The sequence below is a fragment of the Diabrotica virgifera genome, chromosome 9 (genome assembly GCF_917563875.1).
Source record: "Diabrotica virgifera virgifera chromosome 9, PGI_DIABVI_V3a".
In the NCBI taxonomy this organism is placed as follows: Eukaryota; Metazoa; Arthropoda; class Insecta; order Coleoptera; family Chrysomelidae; genus Diabrotica; species Diabrotica virgifera.
In genome coordinates this window covers 52,248,835-52,264,612 of record NC_065451.1, presented here as the reverse complement: position 1 = coordinate 52,264,612, position 15,778 = coordinate 52,248,835, and the positions used below count along the sequence as shown (strand labels likewise).

General features: G+C 33.8%; 1 protein-coding gene across 1 annotated transcript in view; it reads left to right on the top strand.

Moving 5' to 3' along the window:
• The window catches only part of LOC114327199 (ATP-binding cassette sub-family C member 4), a 194,685-nt gene that overhangs the window by 54,048 nt on the left and 124,859 nt on the right, over positions 1-15,778 (top strand). The window contains exon 2 of the mRNA XM_050660972.1: positions 7,813-8,066. Coding sequence (XP_050516929.1) covers positions 7,990-8,066 — 77 coding nt within the window. The 5' untranslated portion in view covers positions 7,813-7,989. The remainder of the gene's footprint in view (positions 1-7,812; positions 8,067-15,778) is intronic.

Sequence of the window (15,778 nt, the reverse complement as noted above, 5' to 3'; positions counted from 1 at the left end):
GGATTTTTGGGAAAAAAATATTTTTCAAAAATTGTTTAAACAAATTAGACTGGTCTAGACAAATTGCATATTTGTAATGTACAGAAAAATTACATGCAAATTAAAAAAGAACGATCAAAATATATTTAGTAGATCCCGAGATATAGAAAATGATAGTAGTGTTAAATTGCCTCTTTTAGTTTTTGAGCTCGTGCATTTGTCGGCTCCCAGCCCCCCGCCCTTAATATAACTAGTCTCCAATTGAAGTACATTCGTCAAAATTCGTTTAAAATACCAGCTTTGCTAATATGTAAAAGGATTTTTTCTACGGACAATCTTTTTAAATGTTGTTCTGAAGCTATTTTCTTGTGGCATTTTTACAATTTTAACTATTGAGAATGGGAAATAAGCCACAATATTATTAAAAAATTATTTTTATTAACGTTTCGACGCTCAAATCGGGTGCCGTTGTCAAAATACAAAATATTATTAACATAAACAAAAATGTTGTTGCTTAGTAAAAAAATTCTTCTAATAATTTATTTAATTTGACTCATTTATATCGGCAATTCAGATACATATAATACATTTTAAAGTAGAATACTTTAATATGATATTGCCAATATTTATGAGTTGCGTTCCTGGGACGACTTTACTGAAAGATAGTTCATTCGATTACATGAAATCAACCTCAACTCAAGAATATCCGTCACAAAAAAAATCATAGCATGTGATCTGTCTTTAAAAAGACAACCACATGCAACGGTGACATTAACATTCTCGCGTTAGAGATCTCATAGTAAATCATGAGCGAAAACCAGGAAAAACCTCGTGATACTATCCCGACATCGTAAGTATTTGGTCTTACATTTAATTTACTCTCAAAATTAATATCAAATTCTGACTTTACTATAATTTTGTTTAAATTATAAATAATATCAATAATACATGGATATATAAGTAATACTAAAATATAAAATATGTACTAACTCGACTATTGACTTACTAATTGTGGTATTTTCTTTCTATTGACTTCCTCTTTCAGTATGGGTATCCACATCCTACTGCATTCCACCGAGGAATTTGCGACACAATTGGTTTCGTTTAGCATAATTAGAGCCGTTTCTTTGATTTTTCTCTTTTTACTATCTGTATCTTTCAGGAATATACTTGAATCTCTCCACTGAACTCTATGTTCATTATCCCATGCGTGTTGACATATTTGAGATCTATCAAATTCTCTATTTTAAGGGCCGGTTGTTCGAACGCTAATCAACAATGATCATTATCAAATAATTAATTACTGTCAATGTCAACTTTGTTTGGGTTCTTAAAAATTCTGTGGAGTCTATAATCAATTAATATAACAATAATTATTAACATAATTAATAATAAATCTCATAATTGTAATTAATTATGTTTTCAGTAACACAAACAAAGTTGACATTGACAGTTTTGGTGACAGTAATTAAATATTTGATAATGATCATTGTTGATTAGCGTTCGAACAACCGGCCCTTAATATAAGATTGATGTTCACTTATTCTAACGTTTACTGGTCTTGATGTTTCACCTATATAAAACTGTTCGCATTCACAGGGTATTTTATAAATACAATTCTTTGTCCTTTCTTGTTCATTGTTAGGTTTAGTTTTAGATAGAATAGATCTCAATGTGTTGGTTGTTTTGAATGTTGTTGAAATGTTGAATTTATTTCCTATTGTTTTAAGTTTCTCGGATAGTCCTTTTATGTATGGTATTGATATTTTCCTCGTATTATTTCTTATGAATGTTGTAGGATCCCGTTCTATGTTGTTCTGTTCCATTCGATCCAATCTTGACAATTCCTTATTTATAAACGATAAAGGATAATCATTTTTTAATAAAACAGATGTTAAGAATTGTTTTTCTTCTTAAAAATGAATTTTCGTTAGAACAAGTAACTTTGGCTCTATCATAAAATATAAGGATTTTATGATTCCCTTTTTAACGTTGATGAGACTCAAGTGTATAGAAAATCAACACATACCAACAGATATCTCAATTACAAATCAAATCACAACATCAACGTTAAAAAGGGAATCATAAAATCCTTATATGATAGAGCCAAAATTACTTGTTCTACCGAAAATTCATTTTTAGAAGAAAAACAATTCCTAACATCTGTTTTATTAAAAAATGATTATCCTTTAACGTTTATAAATAAGGAATTGTCAAGATTGGATCGAATGGAACAGAACAACATAGAACGGGATCCTACAACATTCATAAAAAATAATACGAGGAAAATATCAATAACATACATAAAAGGACTATCCGAGAAACTTAAAACAATAGGAAATAAATTCAACATTTCAACAACATTCAAAACAACCAACACATTGGGATCTATTCTATCTAAAACTAAACCTAACAATGAACAAGAAAGGACAAAGAATTGTATTTATAAAATACCCTGTGAATGCGAACAGTTTTATATAGGTGAAACATCAAGACCATTAAACGTTAGAATAAGTGAACATCAATCTTATATTAAAAATAGAGAATTTGATAGATCTCAAATATGTCAACACGCATGGGATAATGAACATAGAGTTCACTGGAGAGATTCAAGTATATTCCTGAAAGAAACAGATAGTAAAAAGAGAAAAATCAAAGAAACGGCTCTAATTATGCTAAACGAAACCAATTGTGTCGCACATTCCTCGGTGGAATGCAGTAGGATGTGGATACCCATACTGAAAGAGGAAGTCAATAGAAAGAAAATACCACAATTAGTAAGTCAATAGTCGAGTTAGTACATATTTTATATTTTAGTATTACTTATATATCCATGTATTATTGATATTATTTATAATTTAAACAAAAATATAGTAAAGTCAGAATTTGATATTAATTTTGAGAGTAAATTAAATGTAAGACCAAATACTTACGATGTCGGGATAGTATCACGACGTTTTTCCTGGTTTTCCCTCGTGATTTACTATGAGATCTCTAACGAGAGAATGTTAATGTCACCGTTGCATGTGGTTGTCTTTTGTTGGACATTCTTGAGTTGAGGTTGATTTCATGTAATCGAATGAACTATCTTTCAGTAAAGTCCTCCCAGGAACGCAACTCATAAATATTGGCAATATCATTTTAAAGTCTTCTACTTTAAAATGTATTATATGTATCTGAATTGCCTATATAAATGAGTCAAATTAAATAAATTATTAGAAGAATTTTTTTACTAAGCAACAACATTTTTGTTTATGTTAATAGTATTTTGTATTTTGACAACGGCACCCGATTTGGGCGTCGAAACGTTAACCCGCGAGTAGTCGCGCGGTGAGATAGAATCTCAATTTTTATCCTTTTTCGCGATAACTTCATTAAAAATTTTGCAATTTTGAAAAAATTTCGTAAGTTCCTGGAGGAAGGGTGTAGTAATGCGTAGGAATATATTTTTTTTCTTCTTCTTCTTTTTGTGGAATTTATGGCTTTGGGGAAAGCCAATTAGTTTTAACCCGCGAGTAGTCGCGCCGTTAGACAGAATCTCACATTTCATCCTTTTTCGTAATACAGTAAAACCTGTCAGTAACGGCCACTAAAAATGAAAGAACTATTGGCCGGTATAGAAAGGTGGCCGCTATTGCCAGTTTTTGTAGTCTACATATAATTGGTTTGGGAAATTTTTAAACTGGCTGTTAGGAGAGGTGGCCGATGCTGGCAGGTGGCCGTTAACACTGGTTATACTGTACAGTAAAATTTTTCAGTAACGGTCACTAAAAATTAAAGAATTCTTGTAGTGTAGGAAACAGAGGTTGAACCTTGCAAAATGGACACAAGTCCGGTTTTATTTTTTTTTTCTGGCATATCAAGGGGTGCTTATTATAAGACTAACTTTTTCTGAAAAAATTTCGCCCCGGAACCCCCCTTTTCACCCCTTTAAAGGGGGTAATTTATGGTTTTTGCAGAACGTAGCCCTTCCTGTACCTTTTACAAAAAAATTTCTTTTTTAGAAATATGAAGAGGACTATATTTTCTACGATTTATTTTCGACAGCATCTCTCTATCATCCACCGTTTAGCAAGGGTGGTGCCCCAAAGTTGACAAGCTTTTAAAAAAGATGTTTTTAAAAAAAAAATATTTTTCCCTAACTGTAACGGAAATTAAAAAGAAATGCTGCGGAAATTATTCACAAATAGATGGTTGATTTTTTGGTATAGGTTTCACTTAAGGGTAATTGCCCTTTTTTTAATTACAGGGTGTTACATTTTAAAAAACCCCTTTTTATACCATCTGAACCGTTTATGCTAGAGTAAAAAGCCTTTCAGCGATTACCCATGTACTGGTGTTATTTACAAATTTGTATAATGCACCCCCATTTTTCCCCGGAACCACCCAAAAAAAAAGAAGAATTAATAAATAAAGTGATTTTCTTGGAATCCTTCACACACAATGCCCTTCATTAATAGGCTTCATATATCATTTTGTGCAAGTTATTATTACCCATGCATGGACACTAAAAGCGATTTCCTAGTGCAACCCCTGTAGCCAAAAACAATAAATAAAATGGGGGGTTGAAAATTTTTTTTTGTTTTTTGCTTTTTGATTCATATGGGCATATGCTTCATCTATAGTGCTTTTCAAAAATATGTATGGTTATTGCAACATCCCTGCGCAAACCACCCCTATCCTTGAAAATATACTGCAGAAACTACCCCTATACCTTATCCAGCATGTTTTTACGATTTTCTCATTACCTATTCATTTTTATTAAACAAAACTTATACAAGGTTAAAGACCACTATTTACTCTAAAAATTAGGTCCTACTCATTTTTTTCGTTTAAGCAACCGTTACGGCACAGTGGCGCCGTAAACCTCATATATGCTTTGACGCTCCAGTTTTTGTTTATTTTTTCGTCATCTGTTTGTTTTATTGATAAAGTACTTATGTAAAATAAAACAACACAGTGTAACCTACAAATCACGACCTATGCACATTTTACATTCTTTGCTCCCCAAAGCTACAGTGGTGGCCCAAAATAAATTTTTTCATATTTTCGCTACCTACACGCATTTTATTGCGTTAATGCTACCTTAATAGCACAATATTCACCCCTAAGTGGTCGCTAAGCAGTGGCGGATTCAGGGAGGGGTGATGGGGGCGATCACCCCCACCCCTCTCAAACCAAGTGATATTATATTTGAAGATTATAAAAATATTCATTTATTTTTATAGAAATACTTATATTATATTAATATTATTTTTATAAGAATGACTTTTTATGCTTAATCGACAGTGGCGGATCCAGCATAGTTAAGAGGGGGGTGCCAATTGGTTAAATTTCTATAAAAATAAATGAATATTTTTATAATCTTCGAATATAATATCACTTGGTTTGAGAGGGGGGAGGTGATCACCCCCATCACCCCTCCCTGGATCCGCCACTGCGTAGCGACCACCTAAGGGTAAATATTGTGCTGTTAAGCTAGCATTAATGCAATAAAATGCATGTAGGTGGCGAAAATATGCAAAAATTTATTTTGGGCCACCACTGTGGCTTTGGGGAGCAAAGAATGTAAAATGTGCATAAGTCATAATTTGTAGGTTACACTGTGTTGTTTTATTTTGCATAAGTACTTTATCAATAAAACGAACAGATGACGAAAAAAAAAACAAAAACTGGAGCCCGCCAAAGCATATATGAGGTTTACGGCGCCACTGTGCCGTAACGGTTGCTTATACGAAAAAATGAAAAGGACATAATTTTTAGAGTAAATAGTGGTCTTTAACCTTGTATAAGTTTTGTTTAAAAAGAATACATAGGTAATGAGAAAATCGTAAAAACATGCTCGCCAAGGGATAGGGGTAGTTTCTGCAGTATATTTTCAAGGATAGGGGTGGTTTTCGCAGAGATGTTGCAATAACCATATATATTTTTGAAAAGCACTATTGATGAAGCATATGCCCATATGGATCAAAAAGCAAAAAACAAAAAAAAATTTCAACCCCCCATTTTATTTATTTTTTTTTGGTACAGGGGTTGCACTAGGAAATTGCTTTTGGTGTCCATGCATGGGTAATAATAACGTGCACAAAATGATATATGAAGCATATTAATAAAGGGCATTGTGTGTGAAGGATTCCAAGAAAATCAATTTATTTATTAATTCTTCTTTTTTGGGGTGGTTCCGGGGAAAAAATGGGGGTGCATTATACAAATTTGTAAATAGCACCAGTACATGGGTAATCGCTGAAAGTCTTTTTACTCTAGCATAAACGGTTCAGATGGTATAAAAAGAGGTCTTTTAAAATGTAACACCCTGTAATTAAAAAAAGGGCAATTACCCTTAAGTGAGACCTATACCAAAAAATCAACCATCTATTTGTGAATAATTGACGCAGGATTTCTTCTTAATTTCCGTTACAGTTAGGGAAAAATAATTTTTTTTTAAAAACATCTTTTTTAAAAACTTGTCAACTTTAGGGCGCCACCCCCGCTAAACGGTGGATGATAGAGAGATGGTGTCGGAAATAGATCGTAGAAAATATAGTCCTCTTCATATTTCTATAAAAGAAATTTTTTGTAAAAGTTACAGGACGGGCTACGTTCCGCAAAAACCACAAATTACCCCTTTAAAGGGGTGAAAAGGGAGGTTCCGGGGCGAAATTTTTTCAGAAAAAGTTAGTCTTATAATATGCACCCCTTGATATACCAGAAAAAAAATAAAACCGGACTTGTGTCCATTTTGCAAGGTTCAACCTTTGTTTCCTACACTATTGGTTGATATAGAAAGGTGGACGGTATTGCCAATTTTTGTAGTCTACATATAATTGATTTGGGAAATTTTTAAACTGACCGTTAGGACAGGTGGCCGATGTTGGCAGGTGGCCGTTAACACAGGTTTTTTTTAATAAAATTGTTACAGATATATATTTTATATATAAAAAGTAGATAAAAATAGTACAAAATAAAAATTTGTTTTAAATTCGTATTTTGAGATAGAATCTCACACGCGACTATCGACGTTACAGAAGTGAGCGCGACTACTCCCGGGTTAATAAAAATCATTTTTTAATAATGTTGTGGCTTATTTCTCATTCTAAATAGTTAAAATATTTTTAAAGTTATTCTAAATGTTTATAAACTACAAAATTTCAAAAATTTGGCATTAGGATTTTTCACTATATTAGACATTTTTTTTATCTCTTTTTAGTACATTTTGATAGCATCAGTTTTCTACTTTCATTTGGTATACACAGAATTGCGCTATCTTCATTATTTTCTGTCTTATGTTATTGCAAAATAAAGGTCTATGGGATAAACAAATAGAATAACTCTTAAACTAATTAATGGATCGGTCTCAAATTTTGAGGATTTGTTACCTTTGGGTGAAACACTAAAGTTCTATGGTAGTTTTAGTAAAAGTTATTAATAAATAACCATTTTCACTTATTTTGCAGTTAAACAAATTAACTTTTTAACTTTAAAAAATCGGCATTTTGAAGGGTTTTCAATGTTCTAAAACATTCAATTTTGTAATTTTATATTAAATATTTAGCTCTTGAATGGGGTGCAAAAAATCGAAAAAATCGCGATTCTTGCACTAAATTGTTAATAATTAAAAAACGGACGCGAACTCTAGGCAGGAAACAGGTAGGTTTTCTTCCTATAGGTCTACAATAACTAAAAAAGTAGTCAGCTACCTGGATCTTTGAGTGTCCTGAACATGGTCTATTTCTACCTTATTTCCCTGGAGTAGTATAGTAATCACTTGTTACCAATATTATTTATTATTCACTATAATGTGGATTTTTTACAACTTACATATTTACATTGCAGGTATGAATACCTACACCTGCCCCGGTATATCTATTAGACAAATCAACACAAATATATCGGTAATATCATGAGTGGATTATCGCCGATAAGACAGATAAGGAAACAACTCGAGACATTTACAACTACTAATAATTTTTCGAGATAGGTGTTTATGGTTTCTGACTGTCCTTATCCAATATGGACTCGTCAAAAAGAAATGCCAAAGAAACAAATCCCCGAACCAAAGCTTCCATTTTTCGTCTTCTAACATTTTTGTGAGTATTTTTTTGTATATTAATTTTATCTTAACGTTTGATCATTATTATTTTTAATTATTAATTATGCTACAACTCTTTATCATTTCGCAATATGTCTATGGTTTATAGATAATGTTATTGTATTATTTTAATTATATACCTACTTATATGATATAATTGAGATATACAGTTATAGTCCTGTCGCCAGGGGGTACAAGGGCCTCCTTTATTCAAATGGTCTTACCCAATTTTTTTATGTATTTTGATCCCGAATTTTTTGAGTAACAGTTGATCCGGATGTCGATAAGATTGTTATAAACAAAGAACTTGAGGAATTGCATACCAGCGATTTTTTGCAAAACAAAATATTTTTTGTATTTTTTGGGCCATTCTAAGCAAAAAATGTTCTTACAAGTTTATTCGTAGGATGCATAGTTTTCGAGATAAACGCGGTTCAACTTTCAAAAAATCGAAAAATTGCAATTTTCGAACCCGAATAACTTTTGATTACATCGCATGATTCCTCGATAGAATCAAATGCATCGTCAATTGTTGGTGATTCAACATTGGAGCATGACCGGTTTTGACAATTAGTGCATGCTACCGAACAAAACAGTCCAACTTTTTTGCAACCCCATTTAGCGCTACATCCCTATTTACAGTTGCAAAAAATTTTGTTCATGAGTTTTTCCGGCGCAGGTGGGAGTAAAGTTTGAATTGGTTCTAATGAACTGTCGACTAATTTCCATCCCCAGTCTTTTGGATCTAGCTGATGACCAAGCCACACTTGAACATACATGAATATACCCGAGAAACATGTTGATGGGCAGCAGCTGAGGTTGGAGGAAGACAAGATAATTGCACTTGTTTTTTATTTCTAGTATTTTTAAGAGGAAACTTGCATATCGAAACTTATCTAAGCACGTAGTTTTTTAGGCGCTCTATACATAAAGAGAAGAAAGCTAATTCCGTTGGAAATAACTTCTTGTGGAGTTGAATTAGTTTTTTTAAAAACTTCAGCACATTCAATTAATATTAAAGTTTAACACGTGTTTTCACTCTGGAGTAGTACTCAAGACTAATTATTAATAACTCGAGGGTGTAATCTACCTGAAAGATTTCGCCACCAAGGAAGATAACAGTGTAATTTGAATAATAGTAAACAAACTAAATTTGCATAAAGTTTATTGTATATTGAAATGTTTATTCGCACTTAGCAATAAACATTTTGCCTAGAAAGTTGGCTTTCATTGTTATGTTCAAACCTTTCTGAGAAAAGAATATGTAGGGTGATTCGATTAGCCGACGTACCGATAGAACGTGTTTATTCCTACAAAACCCATCTTTACAAATTGAATAAGACGCATAAGTAAGAAGAATAATTATTCTAAGTTAATATTTTGTCATATCAATTTACTATTTTTGTTGGGAACAAGCCGTAAAATTGAAATAATAATTTTTATTATTTTCGTGTTACATTAACTTTGTAAAGATTTTTTTGTTGGCACTGTAATATAATACAGCTTATACATTGCATCCCTCGGTAGACCGCAAGCTCTATAGCAGAAACGCTTGTATTACACTTTCAGTGATGTATAATATACTACGTGGTGCACTAATATTATGACGGTTAGAACCCTTTCAACTCTTTGAATCCTTATATCTCAAAAACGGTGGCTCTTACGAAAAAAATTATAAAAATATTTTTTATAGATAATTATCTACTCTACATTTTTTGTTAGCACTAATTTTATGATAAAACTTACCGTATCGCTGAAAATCGCTAAAAACCATATTTGGTGACCTTTGACCCCGCGTAAATTTTTTAGCTCTGGTCGGATTTATGAGGACTTTTTAGATTTCATTTATGATGGTATTTTGAACAATCCTGCCAATTTTCAGCTTGATGGTAATTATTGTAACCTCACTTCAATTTTTGAGTCTAACTAGACCGGTCTAATAGTGCTTGAGTGATGTTTTAAATGCATTTCTCATTTAAAATCGAACGAGTAGGCTCGCCAACAAACAGGCTATTTCTACGTAGCATGCATTAAAAAGCATGCATTGGCAACGGGAAACACTATTAAAATTTGTTTATAGCTTTGACAATAAACAAATTAATTTTTAGCAATGCAAATAATCAAAATCGGTATAATTTGACTTGAACTTTCAAATGCAGTAAGCGGAATTGCTATTTTATTTTTTAGTCAAAAGTTATTCGGGTTTAAAAATTGCAATTTTTCGATTTTTTTAAAGTTCAACCGCGTTTATCTCGAAAACTATGCATCATACGAAAAAACTTTTAATATCATTTTTTGCTTAGAATGACCCAAAAAATAAAAAAAATGTTTTGTTTTGCGAAAAAATGCTGTTATGTAATTCCTCAAGTTCTTTGTTTATAACAACCTTATCGGCATCCGAATCAACTGTTACCCAAAATATTCGTGTTCTACGGGTCAAAATACATAAAAAAACTTGGCTAAGTCCATCTGAATAAAGGAGCTCGTTGTACCCTCCGTGGCGACAGGACTTTTAGGGAATATTATATTTTCTAGATGACACTTTAACGCGTTTTCTAAAAACACTGTATTAGCTGAATATTGAAAGAAGATAGTATTTGACAGACATATAATTTTAATAGATTACTATTTTCCTTCACTCTTGCCAATCTCCCAATTTTGTAGCCCTATATTACGTAGATCACTAGTTACTGCATCTATCCATCTTTTTCTTGGGTAACCAACTGACCTTCGGTTATCGGGCCTTTCCAACAAGGTTGTATTCAGTAGTCTTTCATCATTAACTCTCAGTAGATGTCCTGCCCATTTAGTATTATTTTTTATCTTCTTCTTCTTGTGCCACTCCTATCGGAGATTGGGAATCATCAAGGCTACCCTGACTTTGTTTACAGCTGACCTAAAAAGTTCATTAGTGGTGCAGCCAAACCACTCTCTCAAATTCCGCATCCACGACATTCTTCTACGGCCTGGATTCCGTTTTCCTTCTATTTTTTCTTGCATTATATTTTGAAGTAATGCGTATTTATGACCTCTCATCAGGTGACCCAAATACTCGAGTTTTCTTCGTTTTATCGTTAATAAAATTTCTGGGTCTCTTCCTATCCTTCGTATTACTTCAAGATTTGTGATTCTTTCAACCCAACTTATCTTCAGCATTCGACGGTAGCACCACATCTCGAAACTTTCAATATTTTTTATGTTGTTCTGTTTGAGAGTCCAGGCCTCTACACCGTATAATAGCGTGTTAAATACGTAGCCACTTAGCATTCTTAATCGTAGAGGGATGCTTCTGCAACAGAGATTATTTTTTATACTTACTTGTAATTAATACTTTTGGTAGGCACTAATACTAACTGGAGCCCTTTTGAGTCTCGTGCTAGTTCTATTTTCAGCTTTTTTCTGTGACGTTGAAGGTTCATCTGAGGAGTTCAATGAGATATCATTATATATGTAAAATCACCATCTTTCTTAATTTCAGCTTTAATGAGGGAAGGCCTCAAGTGATAACTCTTTCTTCTGACCGTCTTCCCATTTTCTTTCTGCACTAAATAAGATCTGGCTGCTTCATCAACTCTTTCCAGAATTTTACCTGTTCTCCATTCTTTATCCTCTCCGACATCTAAATTCTCTCCTGGCACTATTTTCCTTCTTATATTGGTGTTTCTCTCATAATAATTTTTTACATTCGTTTCTTTTTGCCTCTAGTTTCTCCAAACCTTCCTTTAAGTTTATGTATTTGTGCTTTTTATTTGATGGTAGCCTCGATCTAAGAACCCTGTTAGTTACTAACTGGGCCGGTATTTTATCTGTTTCATTGATAGGAGTGTTTCGATATTCCAGAAATGCCATATCTAAGTTTTTTTTAATTACCTATATTTTATTTAAAAATCAGACTACATTAACATCCTATAAGTTAAAATATTGACTTGGGAGCTGGGTTCCTCATTGGCGTGAAGGGATTCCTTGCAGTGAAGGAGTCCTAGGTAGTCTTCATGTTAGCTGGTCATGGTCTCTTTAACCTTCTGGCAATTGGAGGTTCTACTAGCGGCTGTAAGACTGCGTTGGGGTGTGTTTCCATTTTTTCGTGGTGTTTGTTGTGCCTATCTTTAATGACATCTGTGATGAATGGAACCTTCAGATGTTCATGTAATGTTAAATTCGACCCGATCCAAGGTGCATTTGTGATCATGCGTAGTATTTTTGACTGGCTCCCTTGGATGATAGCAATACTAGATTTTCTTGCACATCAAGTGAACTTTTCAAGTAAGTTTAGAGTCTAGATGTATACCGAGGTATTTGAAAGAGTTATTTTTAGTAATAATTTTGTTATTTATGTATAGTGATGGACACTGATCTTTTCTTGTAGTAAACTTGACGTGGATGGATTTAGCCTCATTTATTTAAATTTTCTATTTTTTTACCCAATTTCATAGGTTTGCTAAATCATTTTGTAGGATGTTGGAAGCTTCTACTGAATTTTAAATTGCTAAGATGACGGTGTCGTCTGCAAAGGTTCCTGTGACAGTGTGTGGAGAAGTAGGAATACGTGATTTGAATAATACTTATAGAATGGGATCCAGGGCACTGCCTTGTGGAACTCCGGCCTTGCTTGGGAATTTCCTCGAATATTCATCATTCACTTTTACAATAAACTATCTGCCATGAAGATATGATTCGACCAGTCGCTAGAAGGACAGCGGAAAGATTTTAGATATTTTGTATAATATATTCCATGCCAAACCTTATCAAAGGCTTGGCTAACATTCAAGAAGACTAAGGGACAGTATTGTTTTTGTTCTATTGCTTTTATTGAATGTGGTATTCTGTGTATTTGCTGAACTGTTGAGTGGTCTTGTCGAAAACCAAATTGCTGTGATGGAATACAATCCTCAGGGAGTACTTCCTTATTTATTCTTTGAAGTATGAGTCTTTCTAGTACTTTTGACATGACTGGCAATTAGCTGATTGGCCGATAAGATGAAACTTCGTTTGGGTTTCTTCCCTGGTTTCAGTATTAAAATTATTTCTGCCGTTTGGAGTTGCATCGACCAGTAGTTTAGTCTCAGGATAGCATTGAAAATGTACACTATGAGTACGACTCCTCTGCGTGGTAGTTCTTTTAACATTTTTCAGGTTACGTTTTCGATCCTTGGAGAATTTTTTGGATTCAGGAAGTTTAGTTCATTTTGAACTTCCTTTACACAAAATTGTTTGATTGCAGACCATATCTAACTGATCACACTTTCTAAGTGTGTGTTTTTGCAATTTCAACGATAGGTTTTGCCTGTCCTTTAAAGCGTGGATAGCAGGGACTGGATGTTACAAACCGAAAATCTCAATCTTCAGCAAACTGCTGACAATGCCACGAATTATGAGGCATGTTATTCGATGTGACTTCCTTGGGTGTTCCGTGTGTCGAAAAAATGTTTTTTAATTCCTTGATGACCGCCTGAGAAGTTTTTGAATAAATTTTCACTATATCGAGCCATTTAGAAAAATAATCGATCAGAACTAGACATGACTGTCCATCATAATCTAATATATCACTACTTGATAATTCACAATTCTCTCTAAGTAATAGTGGTTCTTTAGCATTGTGGCTTTTAAATATCTCACATTTGCTTTTTTACCCAGTCTACTATACTTTTGTTCATTTGTGGCCAATGTAATATCTGTCTTGCCCTCTGTTGAGTTTTCTGAATGCCAAAATAACTCGAATATAATAACCTTTTCATGCTCTCTCTCAATGTTTTTGGAACTAAAATGCTGTATTTGTAAAATATTATTCCGTTACCTAAATATATATTATATTTCATTTATTATAAAATCTAAGGCAGGCCGCAAACCAAAGAAACATGAAACGTAAATCACGTTTCATGGAAATAAAACACTGCTAAACAAATAGACGTCCGGCCATTTATGAAACTTTCCGAAAATAAAAATGTGTTATGAGCATGAATGACACTCGTTTCATTGGTAGGCGGACTTCAAGATTTGTTTAGCCGTGTTTAATTTTCATGAAACGTATTTTACGTTTCATGTTTCATGTTTTTCGTTTCATGTTTCGTTGGTGTTCGGCTTGCCTAAAAGCTGGGAGCGGATTTTATGCGTGATAAGTAATATGGAAAAACTATACGGGGATATGTTGAATTAGTTGTGTACATGACTTTCCCCAACGGCTGGAAACCAGAGTGGGAGACGAGGGTAGTTCTTTTTCTTAAAGTTCCCTCTCCTATCGGAGGTTGGATATCATAATGGCTATGGTCACTTTGTTGGCTGCTGCTATAAACAGTTGTAATAAACTACAGTTGAACTATTCTCTAAGGTTCCTCAGCCAGGAGATGCGTCTTCTTCCTATGCTTCTTCTTCCTTGGATCCTTCCTTGCATAATAATTCTCAGCAACTCGTATTTTTCTCCTCTGGTAGTGTGACCACTAGTTTTCTAGTTTTTATACTCTTCATAATTTCTAACTCCATATTTAAACGTAGTAGCACTTCAACATTGGTAATCCTTTGAATTAACTGAATTTTCAATATTCTTCGGTAACACCACATTTCGAACGCTTCTATTCTTCTTATGTGTTGTCTTTTCAATGTCCAAGCTCTCATTCCGTATAGCAATATAGAAAATATGTAGCATCTTAGAGCCCTCAATCTGAGAGGCAAGTGGAGGTCTTTGTTTCTAAGCAGTGCCGTCATTTTTATAAATGCTTGCCTTGCAGTTTCAATACAAGGGTAGTAATAAGGGGTCAAAGTGGCGATTTTTATTATTTTTTTAACGCTCATGATGTAGATAGTGCACCAAAATTTGGGAATAAGTAGGTCATGACATGACGTAACTAAGTAAAATCTCCAGGGTGACACGTTGCATGGCCGACAAACAGGTGGGGGTAGGGGTGAATATAAAAAAATATAAGGGGTTTGGGAAAGTAGACCATGACATAACTAAGTAGTAAAATCCCCAGAGCCGGAAACCAAAATATGAGACGAGGGTAGTTATAAGGGGTAAAACTCGCAGTTTTTATTATTTTCTATGTGACGCTCATGATGGAGATAGTGCACCAAAATTTGGGAATAAGTAGGTCATGACGTAACTAAGTAAAATGAGGAACAGAATGTGGATAAGTAGAATGAGTAAAAAGAGGAACGCTGTTTGGGGTACAAAGGGGAGGTAGGCAGGGATGAGTATAAAAATTTAAGGGGTTTTTTTTGGCGTTCGTGATTGAGATAGTGCGCCAAAATTTGGGAATAAGTACACCATGACATAAATCCCCAGAGCCGGAAACCAGAGTAGGAGACGAGGGTAGTCATAAAGGGTAAAACTCGCGGCTTTTATTATTTTTTTGTGACGTTCATGATCGAGAAAGTGCCCCAAAATTTGGGAATAAGTAGGTCATGACGTAACTAAGTAAAATATCCAGGGGTGTCACGTTGCTTGGCTGACAAAGGTGTGAGGCAGGGGTGAATATAAAAAATATAAGGGGTTTTTGGCGACGTTCGTGATTGAGATAGTGCACCAAAATTTTGGAATAAGTAGACCATGACATAACTAAGTAAATTCCTCAGGGCCGGAAACCAGAGTGGGGGTTGTTATAAGGGGTCAAATTCGTGGTTTTTATTATTTTTTTTGTGGCGCTAATGATCGGGATAGCCTACCAAAATTTGGTAATAATTAGATCATGACATTTCTAAGTAAAATCTCCAGGGGCC